Source organism: Caloenas nicobarica, chromosome 26, assembly GCF_036013445.1.
Source record: "Caloenas nicobarica isolate bCalNic1 chromosome 26, bCalNic1.hap1, whole genome shotgun sequence".
NCBI classification, from domain to species: domain Eukaryota; kingdom Metazoa; phylum Chordata; class Aves; order Columbiformes; family Columbidae; genus Caloenas; species Caloenas nicobarica.
In genome coordinates this window covers 3718892-3733911 of record NC_088270.1, presented here as the reverse complement: position 1 = coordinate 3733911, position 15020 = coordinate 3718892, and the positions used below count along the sequence as shown (strand labels likewise).

General features: G+C 57.4%; 1 protein-coding gene across 1 annotated transcript; it reads right to left on the bottom strand.

Moving 5' to 3' along the window:
• Positions 1-894: 894 nt before the first annotated feature.
• On the bottom strand, positions 895-11917 carry ADAMTS15 (ADAM metallopeptidase with thrombospondin type 1 motif 15). The gene is made up of 8 exons (XM_065652022.1): positions 10927-11917; positions 6817-6949; positions 6332-6499; positions 5647-5930; positions 4811-4988; positions 4535-4716; positions 4099-4274; positions 895-3681 (listed from the first exon to the last, which is right to left on the bottom strand). The coding sequence occupies exons 1-8, from the start codon at positions 11842-11844 to the stop codon at positions 2901-2903; spliced, it is 2820 nt and encodes a 939-aa protein (XP_065508094.1). The 5' UTR covers positions 11845-11917; the 3' UTR covers positions 895-2900.
• Between the last annotated feature and the right edge of the window lie 3103 nt (positions 11918-15020).

Genomic DNA, 15020 nt, shown 5'->3' with positions numbered 1-15020 from the left:
GATGCTAAAATAACCAGGGGAATTAAATGCACTTGTTCTAGCAGAGGACTCGGGTAGGTCTTTTGGGTTTTGGTAGGGGTTTTTTTTGCTAGGGTCTTTTTCATAGGTTGTTGTGGTTTGTTTTCTTTTCTTTCACACAAAACCCCACAGCACTCTCCATTTTTAACCCCATCTTCATCACAGCAAAGCCGAGTTTACAAAGCTACACGTGTCCTCCATGTTTCGTGGAGCTGGAGGATGCAGGTGAAGATGCATCAGTGGCCCCTGAAGGCAAAAGGCGGCTGTTTCGGCCTTTTATTAGACATCGGAGAATCCAAAGAAAAGGAATTCACAGTTAAGGGGAGTAAACCACAAATTCTTTCAGTACCAGAAAACTAGGAAGCCTGAGAACCATCGGTGACAGCATCTCAAGCCACCCCATCGCCTTGGCCGCAGCGAATGATGCTCCGCATCATTTCTCTGTCACCGGGAGCCTGTTCCTGCGGCTCCAGGTTGATGCGGATGTGGGACGTCACCTGCGTCAGCCACCTCCTGCAAATACTTGTGCTGAAACTGAACTTTCTTGTGCGGAGAGACACAGACAATCGATCCTTTATTTCCCAAACCAGCCTTGTGCATTTAATGTCCCGGTGCAGGCGAACCCTGGGGCTTGCAGGGACCAATCCATCACCGGGCTTTTTTGGGGTTGTTTCTGGTTTTTTTGCCAATAACATCCTGTAGCAGAAGCAAGTCAGAATAAACCTGTCAGGCTTTCAAAGGTTTTTTTTTTTCTTGAATTTATAAGCTAAGCTGGGATCACAATAAGACAAGAAACCCTCTGCAACCACAAACTAAATAACACAGCCAGGACTGCGTCCCCCCTGGGAACCAGGCGTAACTTTAAATACGGTTTTATTTCAGGTTTGCTATTGATGCACAAACAGCAGAGATCGATATTTAGTATACATGGTATACACAAAGCAGCCAGTACGATCGGCATCTCCGTCCTTTTGCTGCACACTTGGCAAAAGAACCGCATGCAAGAAATCGCTCCCGCCGTCAACAAGGGTGACGATTCCTTGGTGGCTTGAAAACCATCTCTCGGATGGCGAGACACAAAAGGGCAGCTCCTCAGAGCTCTGTCCCCAAACGAAAGCACAGCGGGCTCGGCTACGCAGGGAAAAACCCTCCAAAAATGGGTGATACGTTCATGGGAATGAAGACCTGGAAGGGATTTCCAAGAACATTAAATCCCGTCCCCTGCAGAGCGACCGCAACATCTGCTCCTGGCTCTGTCGAGCAGCGCGGAGACCCAAAATATTCCTGTGTTTGAAAAGGCATGACATAAATCCAGGGAGGTTGGATCTACATTGTAGATGAGGTTCTTGGGACGTGGTGGACTTGGCAGCGCTGAGTTAATGGTTGGGCTTGATGATTTTAAAGGTCTTTTCCAACTGGTCCCAGCTCGTAGATTAAGAGGCACCTTCATCAGTGGAAAAGCAAAAAAAAGTGAAGTGGTCCCTGATGGGAAGATCTGAGCAAGAGACTCAAATGGTGCGTTAAAGGCTCGTTGGGGAGAGGGCAGTATGTGGGACAGTAAAACAGCCTCTGACCACAACGATGCTACAGAACCATCTGAGGTACCAAAAAAACCCTTGCATGGAACCTCAGGGGGGAAAACTGGCTGTAGATGCTCTGGGCAGCGAGAGGCTCAGTCTTTTCTGTGCACGCCTGACCTGCCGAGCTCCCTTTTCCCAGGAGAACACGATAACCGAATTCACCTTCTGCTCCTGCAGCTCCAAAGTGACGCTGGGGTTGTCGCCCCAGCTCTGCAAGAGTTCGGCTCAGGGTATCTCCAAAATAACCCAACCTGGCCCAAAGATCGAAGGGCAGGGGGCGGTGGGATGTCTGGGCATGCCGTACTGGTCCCATTAAGCAGCGAGCACCATTTCCACAGCAAATTCACATACCGGCGACTGGCAGGGCTGCGCCTGACCCCGCCATGGTACTACAGTACAGTTGCTTCTTGCTTTTATTTTTTTTTGCTTTTTTGTTTGGAATTCCCTTTTTAGCCCTGAAAAATGTCAGGCGGGTTTACAACCTGCCCTGCACCGGGGAGTAAAGGAGCATCTTGGATGCTCACACGGCCCCATCCCAAAGCACCATAGGAAAACCTCAGCCAGGTGAGAGCCCACTGGGAATAACGCCATCCCCACGACACAAGGTTTACATCCATCACAGGGGAGGAAGGAGGTTAAAAAAAAAAAATTACAGAGTTAAGCACCGTAAAAAAATCTACACTGGTCAGGTCATAAACATGAGGAGAAAATGAAAATAAAGCCGCCACCTTCCAGCCCGGTTTGGCGATGCTGCTGGGGCTCTCCGGGCTGCAAAGTCATCGGCCAGCGAGTCCTGGAGGCATCAGGACCAACATCTCATCACGCCGGTGGTCGGACAGTATCATTTGCCTTAGTAAATCCTTTTTTTTGGTCCCATTTCGCACGAGTTTGGGGGGGTTCGGGGAGGGAGGAGGTAGGCTTGGCCCTGGGAAGACAGGGGAGGCTTCGACTGTGCAATTTTGGGGCATCTCCCCGCCTGTCCTGGGATCCACCCGGCGATCCTCCTCATGCCCATCTGTCCCCCCATCCATTTCCAGCCTCCGCCAGTGGGTTTTTGCATCGTTTGGCAGCTTCGAGGTAGACGTTCGTTCCCGCTCTGTCTCCGAGCGACGTGGTCGGTAAAATCCCTCTCTCCCGGGTGCGTGGGGTGTGCGTGCTCTGTCCCCACACCCAGGTCCCTTTTTTAAATTTTTTTCCTATTTTTTTTCTTTCATATTTTTTCCCCCATTTGATATGTGCTATGGACATCTCCCCCTCTCCCACCCCCTGCCTGCATCCAGCCAGAGGAACCGCCAAACCCCTTCAGCACGGCCTCAAGGTGCAAAAATCCAACTCCTGCGGCTTCCTCCGAAAATTGCAACTCTCCCGGGGCAGCGAGCGCCCGGCCGGCACCGCGCACTTCAGCGCCCGCCTCTTGAAACCCCGGCCGCAGCTTTTGGAGCACGGGGACCACGGTCCGGCTTCCCAGGCCGGGCAGGGCTCCCCGCAGAGCCGCACGTCGGCCGGACGCTGCGCCGCGTCGCACTCGGCGGCCGGGTGGCCGTAGGAGTCGCGACAAGCCACCGAGCGCTTCTGCAAGCCGTCGCCGCAGGTGACCGAACAAGCCTCCCAGCCGCCCGCCGCCCACTTGTAGGACGGACGCTTGTAGCTCGGCCGCCCGCCGTCCAAGCGGTTGGACAGGCTGAGGACGCTGTTGTTGAGGTCCGGCGGGGTCTTGCCCTCCTTCTTGTAGGAGGATTTGTCCTCCTTGCTCTCCTTGGGGAGGTAGAAGGAGTAGCGTACGCGGGGAGGGGTCATCTTCCCCACGGAGAGCACCTCCAAAGTCAAGGGTTCCTGGATGGGTTTGAAGGCTTGGAGGCTCTCGACGGCGGTGCCGGTGCCGCTGTAGCGCAGGACGCTGCCCTTCACCATCAGGTCCCTCTCCACGGCCGAGACGATGAAGTGGCCGTTCAGCAGGTACTTGCCCTGCCCGTTCTTCAGCGCCAGGTAGTTGTCGTCGCTGATCAGCCCTTTGTAGCCGCGCTGCCTGATGTCGATGTTGGAGGCGCCAGCGGGGATGACCACCACGAAGTTGTAGCCGTGCCTGGAAGAGAAGAGCAGGCAGGGGAGGCCATCAGGAAAGGGGACATCCCGCTACGACGTGTCCTCAGCCCAAAGCTCTGCGGCTACAGCCCTGAGATCTTCCCACCTTCCTCTCCCCGTGACGATCATTTGGAGTCTCCTCCCTACACTGAGTTTCGTCTACCAGATTTGAGAAGATGCTTCAGCTCTGGCTCAACAATATAGATGTACCAGAAATAATTCCATCAGCAGAAGCTGATAGAACATTGTGTCCTGCTCCTCCTTCAGAGCTGGCCCAGGTCTCCAGACAGTGATGTGCACCAGCACCAGGAGAGTTTGCTCGTTTGGCCCCATCACCATCTCCACGACCTTCCTGCATCCACCCCAAAAAAGCAGAGCTGGGAGATGGGGGGAGCACACGTGGTCCCGCGACACTTACATGGGTTTGGTGAACAAGCCCGAGACCTTCTTGCAGCTCTTGTTGTCTCCTCCACACACGCTGCATTTGTCGAACTTCTTCTTGGAGCCCAGCTTCCCATCGCAGCCCGCCTTGATGCATTTGCCCTGGACGCAGACCGAGGTGGAGTCTGGGGAGCAAGGGGTGCCATCCACAACCTGCACGAGGGTGAGCACCATAATCATCCTCTATTCCAGGACTATGGGAATAACCCACAGGCACCTTTACAAACCTGGAGGAAGACCCTCCACAGCCCTGGAGTAAATAAGTGGACACATACAGGCTGATTCCCACCAGCCTTGTGGATTCCTGTCCTCTACAACCTCACCTCCCACCAGGCAGGGAAAATTAATTAATTTCCATGTCCTCCAGAGTCATCCTAGAGCCCAAACGCTGACCCTGAGGATCTCTCACCCACCTTGGGTGCCAGCACGTAGAAGTAGCCGGTGCCGTTAGCCCGACAGATGAGTTTGCACTTATCCCGGGGCGAGACGCCCGAGTATTTGGGGACCCAGGAGACGGAGGCGGTGAGGCGGTTGGTGCTGTGGCTGTAGCCATTGAAAGCCTCACACTGCTCCTCACGGAAGCTCTTCCCCGGCACTGGAAAAAAAAAATAAAAAATGGGGACGTGCATGAGATCAGGGACCAGCCCTGTGCTGGTTTTATGGGGTTGTTATAGGTCCGTGCACCTCACCTGCAGCAGAGCAGGGCTCCAGGTTGCAGGAGCGGTACTTGAGGCGGACGCCCTCGCAGTAGGAGCCCCCGTTGGCGGGGACGGGGTCGGTGCACTCCCGCTTGGCCAGCTGCACGCCACCACCGCAGCTCCGCGAGCACTGCCCGTAGGGCGCCCACTTGGCCCAGCCGCCGTCCACCTGCGGGGATGCGACGGGGTGAGAGTGTAGGATCATGGAATCATGGAATGGTTTGGGCTGAAGGGCCCTCCCCAGCTCCCCCAGTGCCCCCCCTGCCATGAGCAGGGACATCTGCACCAGCTCAGGTTGCTCAGAGCCCCGTCCAGCCTGGCCTGGGATGTCTCCAGGGATGGTTCAGCCACCACCTCTCTGGGCAAACTGGGCCAGGCTCTCACCACCCTCAGGGGCAACAATTCCTTCCTCATGTCCAGCCTGAATATCCCCTCTTTTATTTTAAAACCATCACCCCTTGTCCTATCGCTACAGGCCTTGCTAAAAAGTCTGTCTGCTGCATCCCCTTCACCTCCAGCTTTTCACCAAAGTTAGCTTTCTTAGCGCACTAACTTTATTTTCATCTCCTAACTGAAGTTTTATGCAACCGTGTCTGTGTAAATAAAACCATTGCCATGACACTCCAGATTCGGAGCCATCCCTTCGCAAGCAAAACCTCTGCCCAGTGCTGATGGACCAGAGCAGCATCATCCCTCCTCAAGGAATATTCAATACCCAAGGGACCTCCATGTCTTTTCGCATGGGGAAGCTCAGCCGGCACTGATACCACAACCTCGCTGTGACCCCCACGGGATGCTTTTTTGGGGCTGATGGCGCAGGTACTCACCCTGTACTTACTGATGTTATGCCTCTCCACGCAGGAACCCTTCAGGCAGAAGCGCCCGTCGCCACAGCCGGTGCCGTCAGCCCAGGGGAAGTGCCGGGTCTGGCAGACGATCTGCCCGCGCGCTTTGCCGGTGCACCAGAGCTTGGCGCAGTACTGCATGTAGGGGCAGGGCTTGGAGCCCACCCCGAAAGCCAGCTCGCATTGCTGGTTCAGGCTGTAGCTGCTCCCCGGCAGGTCTTCGGGCAGCGGGATGGGTTTGGCCGGCTGGTCCAGCAAGCAGTCTCCTGCGGGGATGGGGTTGGGGGGTCAACGGGGCGCTTGGGGAGGTGTAGGGACCAGTGTGGGGAGGGAGGGCATCGCCACGGGGAGGTGAGGGGCAGTGATTTGGCCAATGCTGTCCCACTTCCAGAGGGACCCGGTGCTACCCCAGTGATGCCCTTGAGGTTGGAGCATCCCCGACCCAAGTGACTCCATCCCTTGGTGATGCTGGGTGGAGCTGTCCCCCACAGATGTCACCCCAGCAGAAGCCTGGCTGATGCAGAAAAGCTGCCGAACTCCCCGTTTCCTTCTAATTTTTGTTTGCAGAGTGGGGAGGAGAGTTGTTCTATAGCCCATCCAAGTAACCAGCCATGGGGACGGATCCCGCTCCCGCAGGTAAGAGGGCGGGGGGTGCAGGAGGGCTCACCGTGGCCGCTGTCGAGGAAGTCGGTGATGATGGCAGCGCTGCAGGCTGACCAGGGGTTGGCGCGGTCGATCTGGATGAGGGTGGGGGACATCATGTGGTTGGTCTTCAGCTGGCCGAAGACCTCCTCACAGGCCTTCACGTTGTCATGGGGCATGTTGAAGACATGGCCTGGGCAGGGGGGACAAAGCGGGGACAGCGTGAATAACCCCACTTATTAGGGTCCCTACGGCTTATTGCAGTGGGGGAAACTGAGGCACAGAGCAGGGGGGACCCTTGCAAGGGTTGCAAAGGCTGTGTACAGCCCAGGGGAAGGACGATGCTCAGACCACACGCTGGCAGGACCAGCACACACGAGCTACCCTGACAGCAGCATCCCTGTCCTGGCTGCTTCGTGCATGGCCATCGGTGGAAAGGAAGGATGAAGGAAATTTGTTTTGAGCACAGACAGCTCCTGGTTTTCCTCCGGAGAGGACGGAGAGCCTTACCCAGCTCATGGGCGGTGGTGAAAGCCGAGGGCAGCCCGTCGTCCTCGATGACGGAGCAGCTGCGCTTGGGGTCACACATGGTGCCCACGTCCGCCATCCCCAGCGTGTCGCAGGTGGTGGCACCGCACAGGTCCTGCGGGACATGGGGACAAGAGGCTAGGACCAGGGCCAGCTCAGGCATCGTGGTTCCCCATCCCCGCCCAAGTACCCCATGGGGAGATGCTGGGGTAAGGAAACCTCACCCTGACCTGGACCAGGCTGCACCGATGTGTTTGCATCTGGCACCAGGGATGCTTTTTGTGCAGAGCATCCTCCCAGGCCTCCAGCATCAGCCTTTCCCACCCAAATGTCTCCTCCAGCCACCGTTTCAGCCCAGAGGAGTCAGATCTGGCTCCGTTCTTGACTGCGAGCTCGAGGACCGGCCCCCAATGGGTGGACTGGGAGGCACTCAGCCTTGGGCTCACAGTTGAGCCATTTCTCAACCTCGTTTCTCAACACCTTCCTAGCAACAAGAAGCCCCTGGAGCGGGTCCAGATGTTCCCAAGGCTCCTGTCTCTCCAAGACACTTTGCAGCCATCCCTTGAGGAGAAACCAAGCCCAGCTGATGGAAGGAGGAACCAACCCAGCCTTCCACCCCCAGCACAAGTACTACTGGACCCCATGTAGATGGAGCCAAGACAGAGGACGTGAAAGGTCTTGTTGTAGCTGGATCTGCCCGTCTTTGGGTTCCAAAGGTGCTCATGCAAATAAGAAGTCCTTGTTTGAAGAGGCACCACTGCTGCAGCCTGGTGATAGCCTTGTCCTCAGATGCTGCCTTCCCCTTTTGGGGTGTCTCAGTGGCTTGGGAGGGCTGGAGCATCATCGCCACCCCTCAGTGCCATCCCAGCCGGGCTGGGAGCTGCAGGAGAGACTGTGCAGGGAGCACAGAGCAGCTTTCCACGTGAAAAGAAGACGTAAGGGACTCGCCGGGTGCTCCCATGCTATAAATAAGTGTGATTCATGCTCAGCGCTCGCCCGGCCAAAGCGCCTGGGTTGCTCGAAATCTCGTATGAGCAGCTCTGCCAACATTTCCAGCGAGGTTTCCAAGCTGAAGCCATTCCTGCTCAGGCAGGTTCGGCCGTGGGTAAATAACAGTCCTGACGACTCCAGAGAGCCCTGGCCAGGGCTGAGATGGCTTTAACAGGAGACCTGTGGCTACGAAGTCTGGAGACACAGACAAGACCTTGATCTCTGGAGAAATGAGGCAGAGAAATGCTTGGGTCTGGTGGAAAACCTCGTCACACAACCGGGCTCAGCTCTCTGCAACGATTTTCCTTGTCGGCTGGGTCGCTGCCGCATCCCTGATCCCTTCAATGCTGGTGGGGACGAGCAGGTGACATCCCCACACCCCTGGTGGCAGGGCCACCGCCAGCAAGTATAGGGTGACTAAATGGGGCTGGCAAGCCCAGGCGCAGGGTCCCCTGTCCCGAAATGCCACCAGCACCATCACCACACTGAGCTAACCCAGGGATGCAGCTTGCCCAAGCCTCATGCTCTCCCCTCTGGCAGTCCCAGGGTTTCAGGGGTGAAGATGGGGTGCAGGGGGGACGACACAGCATCATGGGGACGAGGTGGCCGCTGGTGGCTCCTCGTTCTTTGAAGAGACGCCGTTTCCTCGCTGGCGCGGCGAGTTTTTGGCCCCCAGCCCAGCACCTGCGCTGACACACTGACCCACTTCTTGCTCTGAACCTCGCCTGCGGGGATACACCAACGAGCCGCTCTTAACGAGGTTTTTTCCCTAAGCCCAGCAACCCTGGGCTCTAATGAGGGGTCCTGACCCCTGTAAAAACACCTCCTGCCGCTTTGCCAGGGGTCCAGCCCGCTCGGGAGGAGAGGCAACGCAAGGATGGAGCTACGGGGGGGAGAAGAGAGAAATGCAAGGGGCTGAAGGTGGGAAAGCGGCATGCAAAGGGGCAGCTCTGCCTTTGCATGGTGTGCTCATTGTCACCAATGTCCCCTCTGCCAGCCCAAATAAAGGGAGGATGCCCAGTGCCCCTCGCATCATGCCATGGAACCTGCTTGATGCACCATCGGGGCTGTCCTGCCAGCCTGACCTTCATCCACGGGTACTTCTTCATCCCCTCGTGAACTTCTTGAGATGTTCTGAAGGTCAGCTGGAGAGGATCCTTGTGGCTATTGCATAGATTCACCTACTCAGGGGCCAGGTCAGATGTACTCTCCCAACTGTGGAGGCTTCCCACGTGTGTCCAAAGCCACCCCAAAAAGCTGAGCCTTGGCTTTCCCAATTCCCCTGCGGCATCTGCTGCACACAGGGCTGCAGCCAGATGTTCCTTGGTGCGACGTCCCTTTGGTTTTCCAGCAGGCCAAAGACGTTCAGCAAACCTTTGCTGGTAGGACATCAAGGTTCAGGATGGGTGGGATGCTTGGCCAAGCCCTTTGCCGTGGTGTGTGACATGATTTCCAAGAGTGCAGCTGGAGGCTGGATGCTCTGCAGGACCTTCTGACAAGCACCGGCTCCGGTAGGAAGGTGAAGGTCCCACGGTTGTGGTTTGTGGCAGATCTGCACCCACCGGCTCAGCAGGACCGAGCTTTCCAAAGGCAAATCCACAATCCAGCACGACCGATACCATGAGGGAGCAAAGTCAAGCGGGAGGGGACAGCCCCGTTCATCAGCAACTCTTTGACACAACTGGAAACTGCCTATCAGCCAGGCTTGAGATGAAATTTAAGTCGGGGGCTTATGTAACAGCTTTTTGGCAGGGGGATAAGCTCCAAGGTGTCAGGGGACCACAGATGGATGCACTCAAGGAAGGCAGATGTCTCCTCCATCGTGTGCCTTTGCACCGAGCTCACTCTGGGGATTTGAGGAATGGATGGTTTAGCAACGTGTTAAAAAAACGCAGCCCGGCTGCAATCCACAGCTTTCGAATCGCTGGGACCGAATCCATCCCACGTGCGGCTCCGGTGACCTCACCGGGTTTCCACCAGAGATGGAGCTGGCTCGTCCCCACAGGTTTCCTTCTCTTTGCAGCCACGAGCTGCTCCAGCCGGCCGGGGTTCAACCCTCCCTGTGCTCCAGCAGGATTTACAGCTGGATTTAGGACACAGCCCCTTCTCGGGGCAGGAGGAACAAGGACAACGGGTGGGACAAGGTCTCACGTCCTGCACAGCATCGTTCCTGCTCCAGGACATCATCAAACAGCGCTGACCCCAGGCTCGGGGCAGCTGAAGCGAGCTGGACGCTTTATCCTTCCCACCCACGAGTGCCTGACCTGGAAAGACGTTTTGGGAACGGTCTCCCTGCTATTGAGGGGAGTTCCCAACTTGTCCCTAACCCAAAGACATCTGGGCAGGGATGGGAGAAGGAGAAAACACAAGCAGGTAAAACATGACAGAGTCCCCTTCGAGCTGGGCTGGTCCTTCTCCCAAATTAACCATTTGGGGGTGCAGGCTGTGACACCCCAACACTGAGAGGGGGAAGAGGAGAAGCATTTGGGGGGAGGCTCTGGGAGCAGTGTCACCACTTCGATGTCACCCAGATTATCAGGGTAGGGGGGATGCAGAGTTCATCCTGGCACAGAAATCAGCCCCTCTCCCACCACAGGGATGCAGCCAGCAGCAGGGGGGACCCTGGCCTCCCCCCACAAAATAAGAGCTGCAAGCACTGGCTGTATCTCTGGTGCTTTTCTTCCAGCCCTGAACCGTGTCCACGCAGAGCAGCCAGCACACGGAGGAGAGGTCCAGGTTCTCAGGAGGACCATGAGTCAGAGGAAACAGGGAGAGGTTTTCACTTGGCAGGTGGTACCGTGAGCTGTTCCCAGCCGGGGAGGGGGAAGCAGGGGCCACGCTCCTCCTCTTCTGGGCTCGGACCCCGCGTTTTGGGGTGCCAGAGACACCAGGCACTGGCTGCTGAGGCTTCTGCCAGCAGGCAGGGGATGGAGATGCAGGTTTCTGAGCATGGGGACGACCTGCCTTGGCTCACCCACCCCCTGGGCTGCTGGCCAAAAACTGCCCCCCCAGCTCCCTTCAGAGGTGGGGTGCAGGTGGCAAGAGGCCTGAGCATGGTGCAGGGCTCCTTGAAATTGGGGACAGCCCCCCCCCGGCACCCACCTGCTTGGTGAAGAGGATGGCGGTGTCCCAGTACTCGGGGTGCTTGTCGCTGACCTTGTTCCATTTCTTCTGCCAGGCGCAGAAGTTGCGGAGGGTGAGGGCGGCGTTGCCGGTGACTTTGGGCCCTTTGTCATCCTGCCCGATGAGGAGGAACTTGACCACGGAGATCTGGATGGGGTTATGGATGCTGGGGTGCTTGTAGAGGCGGGCGGCCGTGGCCATCAGGGTGAGCAGGTAGTGCTGGAGGTCGTCCCCATGGAACTTCACCATCGACTCGTCGGCCACCACCAAGGTCTCCACGTAACGCGGCACCGAGGCGAAGCGCTTGGCTCGACCCCCTTTCCCCCCGCCACGTCCCCGATATTTGTCCAGCGCCTGCAGCACCCCGGGGGTGAGCCCGGAGCCCACGGCACAGCGGGATGCTCCGGTCCCCACGGGGCGAGCGGGGCTGCGGCGCTGCAGGCGATGGGCTCCACCGGCCCCTCCAGCCAACGGGCTGATGACATATTCAGCCCCCCGGTAGCCAAAAGCCCCCCGGAGCCCCCCGCAAAGGCTGAGGGCGGCGAAGGACTCCCGATCGCCGTTGACATCCCCCGAATAAAAACAGTGGCGGAGAGCGGGGAGGAGGCGGGCGGCCCCGGGAGCGACCCCCAGGTAGTGGGTGGCGAAGGCGGGGGCGATGAAATGGGCGTCGGGGGTGAGGTGGAGGTAAAAATCCTCCCCGAAAGCCGAGAGCTGGAAAACCACCGCTTGCTCTCCCCGGGGGGGCTCGGCGGGACCTCGGCGGTAGTAAGGCCGCCCGTTGATGTCGGGGTCCAGGCGGAGGGGGGTGACCAGGTCGGTGTCCGCCGGGGCCCCCCCCGAGGGCAGGCTCAGCCCCGGGGCGCCCAGCAGCAGCAGCGGCAGCAGCGGCAGCATCGTCCCGGCGGCCTCACGCCGGCGGCATCGGTGTGGGGGGGGATGAAGGGGGGGGAAAAAGCAGCAGCCGGCCCCCCCCTTCCTCCCTCCCTCCCTCCCTCCTCCTCCTCTTTCCAAAACCTGGCGGGGGCTGGAGGGGAGCGGAGCGGCCGTGCGAGCCGCCTGCCCCGCCGCTACCTGCCTTGTGGGGCGCTTCGGGTTTATATACGGCGTTGGGAGGGGGGGTGTGGAACGGGGAGGGGGGGCAGCGGGGCGCGGTTTGGCCCCGCAACAGCCACTCCGGTGCGGGGGGCCGGGAGCGGAGCGGAGCGGGGCCGGGAGAACCGCGCTCCGCCCGGGGCTGCCGCCGCCTCCCCGGGGCGGGGGGGACGGGACCGCGGGGGCGGGGTGCGGGATGGCAGCGGGGGACGCTCTGCACTTGTGTTCTTGCAGCGGGGAGGGGGAGGCTGCAGCCCCCCAGGGATGCTCCAGCCCCCCAGGGATGCTGCCGGGGTCCCGCTGGAAGTGAAGGGGGAGGATGAAGCTCTGTGCCCCCCCAGTCGGGGTCTGGTTGGGGCAGGGGTGTGCAGTGAGGAGGAAAGGTCCTCTGCTCCGCGCTGGTCTTAAGGACAGTTCAGCAGACCTGCTGTTCGCCAGCTGAGGGGTTTGTTCTCCAGGAAGATATTATTCTATTTTTCACAGCCCAGGTGAGTCCAGCGCTGAGATCTGGGTTGTGACCCTCCGGACCCACCACCCCGATGGCCCCAGCATCTCTGCCCCCAGACCAGGGGTACCTGGTGCTTTTCCCCACAAGGGACCAGTTCTCAGTGCATCCCTCGCTACCCAACCCCAGCCCTGTTCGGTGGCTCCGACCGAGGGGCAAAGGGGTGATTTCCACTTCTCAGCTTCTCTGCACCCCCAGGGTCACCAAAGGAAGCATTTGATAAGTGTTAATACCCATAATGTCCCATCTTCTGAGACCCCAGGACAAACTGTATGGAATACATAGGTATCTCCCCATACCTGCCAAACGCAGAACAGTATTTGGGATGAGGGAAGATGCTGGGACAGCTGATATCATTGGGAAACAAAAAGATCTCATCATGGGTGGGATTTTTTTTAGAGCAGGACAGCTAAAAGGAGAGCGATGGAGACTCCTCAGTAACCGTCTGTGGCTGAGGAATAGATTTATTGACAGCGAAAAGCACTTTGACATAAGGATGGGCTGCACAGGAAGGTGCCCAATGGATCTTTTTCCCCTGCAGATAAAAGGGTGGATATTTCAGTTAATGCCAAGCTACCACTGAGCACCCAAGTCCTGCGTGTCCTCACAGCCCACACTCCTTCCCAGCGCTCCAGCTTGGTTTAATGGTAAAATTAAGGCCTTCTTATAGCTAGGCTTGTTTTGATGTGATTTCAAGCATCAACAAAGGCTGCAAGCACAGCTTAAGAAATTGTGCATATACGAAATATAAGCCAAGACTGTTGCTTAAGAGCCCACAGCCTGCAGCCTGGTTGGTTTCGGTGCCAGCGCGTCCCATGCCGTGGTTTGCTCAGTCGTGTGCCTTGCAGCTGAACTTGTGACCCAGAATAATCATCTGACTGCGCTGTGGGCTCAGTGAATCAGAGATTTTTGTCTGCAGGCCAAAGTGCAATGTGTCCGAGGATGTCAACAGGACCACAAAGAGAGAAGGGGCAGCACGGGGAGTGGAGGTACAAGGGGAAAAGGACACAGCCTTGAGCATCTCGGGGTGCTGGGAGGGAACTTCTTCCCACAGAACAGCCCTGTTCAACAGGATGAGCTTATCCCAGAGACCAGAGCAGCATCCGGGGTGGCACATGGTCCCAGAGGTGCCACCTCACAGCACCAGCATCCAGCTGAGCCCGTGGCTCCTGGGGACATTTTGGGAGCGAAGCTTATTTTTGAAGCTGTGCCAGGTTCCTGATCAAGACGGGGAGGCTGTTGTGCTTCCTCCCTTCCCCACCTCTGCTCCATTTGGGTTTTGGATGGGAAAGGGAGCAGAACGAAGGTCCCTATGTGCACCATAACAGCATCTTAGTTCCAGGTACCCCAGCCCCAAGGTCATCAAGCCAGGGTTAGTCATTGCTGCCCCAGGAACTCCAGTCCCACCATCTGGTAGATCTCCTCCAGCAGCAGAGGATGAGTCCAACTGAACTGGCAAGGACTTTCCCTCCAGCCTGGAGAACATCTGATTGCCTCCTGATGGGGAAGGGCAGGCAGAAAATGCGAGTGTTTTGGATCTGCCTGAGCCAAGAACTGCTCCATCCCACCAGACACGGGGTTTTAGCTGGACTTGCTCCATCCCGTGATGTTAACGGTGTGCCAGCATCTTTGGGGTTGAAGGGTCGGGTCCCACAGCCTCCCCTGTTCTCACTGTCTCTCTGAACAGGTGGGCGTCACCTACCCAAAGACAGAGCTTTGTTTGCAAGCCAAATCACCTCCTGCCTTCATTTTCCTGCCCGCGGTGAGTAGAAAAGCTGCTGAGTATATGGAACATATATTGCCCTTAGGGTTCGCCCTTTACGGGCAGCTCTGGCATGTCTCGTAGCACTCCAGACAAGAAGGGCGGCACATTTTTATTTTAATTTTCCTCTAGCTCAAGGGCATGGTGTGATTTTTCCCAGTCCCTGTCACCAGAGAGGACCCAGACAAAGCCCTCGGGTTGTGGCGTCTGCTCGGGGAGCTTCTATCTTGGCAGCACGTCCCTCTCCGAGCAGGGTGGGCATGGGGATATATCTCTGTTTTGTCTTCTGCCAACACAAAGGGACAGATTACAGTGATCAGCCACCACAGGGGACATCCAGGGCCAGGAGAGAGCAAACAGGTCCCTTCTCTGGGGACCTCCCAGCAGTTGTTTGCACCCCACAGCACTTCATATTTGCTTGAAGAAGCTGGTTGAAAACAACAACTTGGTCTCTGAGCATCTTTCCAGGTGCTGGGGGCTGGACCTGGCTGCTCCTCACACCCTGTAGTTTGCTTGGATTTCATGGAGATGAGCTGGATATAGGTGAGCAGATGGTAAGGAGGGAATGGAGATGGAAGATGCCTTTGGACCTCACCAAACAGCTGTGGATAATACGGTATATAAGGTAAATTCAGCTTTGATTTTTGCCTAGAAAACACTTTAAGGAAAAACCTTCTTGTATCTCCTGGATGTTCCAGTTCACAAAAGAAA

Excerpts from the sequence above, each read along its gene's own strand:
- ADAMTS15 (XM_065652022.1), bottom strand. The coding sequence starts at position 11,844 with ATGCTGCCGCTGCTGCCGCTGCTGCTGCTGGGCGCCCCGGGGCTGAGC. Across the intron at positions 6,500-6,816 it reads CACCACCGCCCATGAGCTGG|GCCATGTCTTCAACATGCCC; the intron begins GTAAGGCTCTCC and ends CCCCCTGCCCAG. Across the intron at positions 4,717-4,810 it reads GGAGCCCTGCTCTGCTGCAG|TGCCGGGGAAGAGCTTCCGT; the intron begins GTGAGGTGCACG and ends TTTTTTTTCCAG.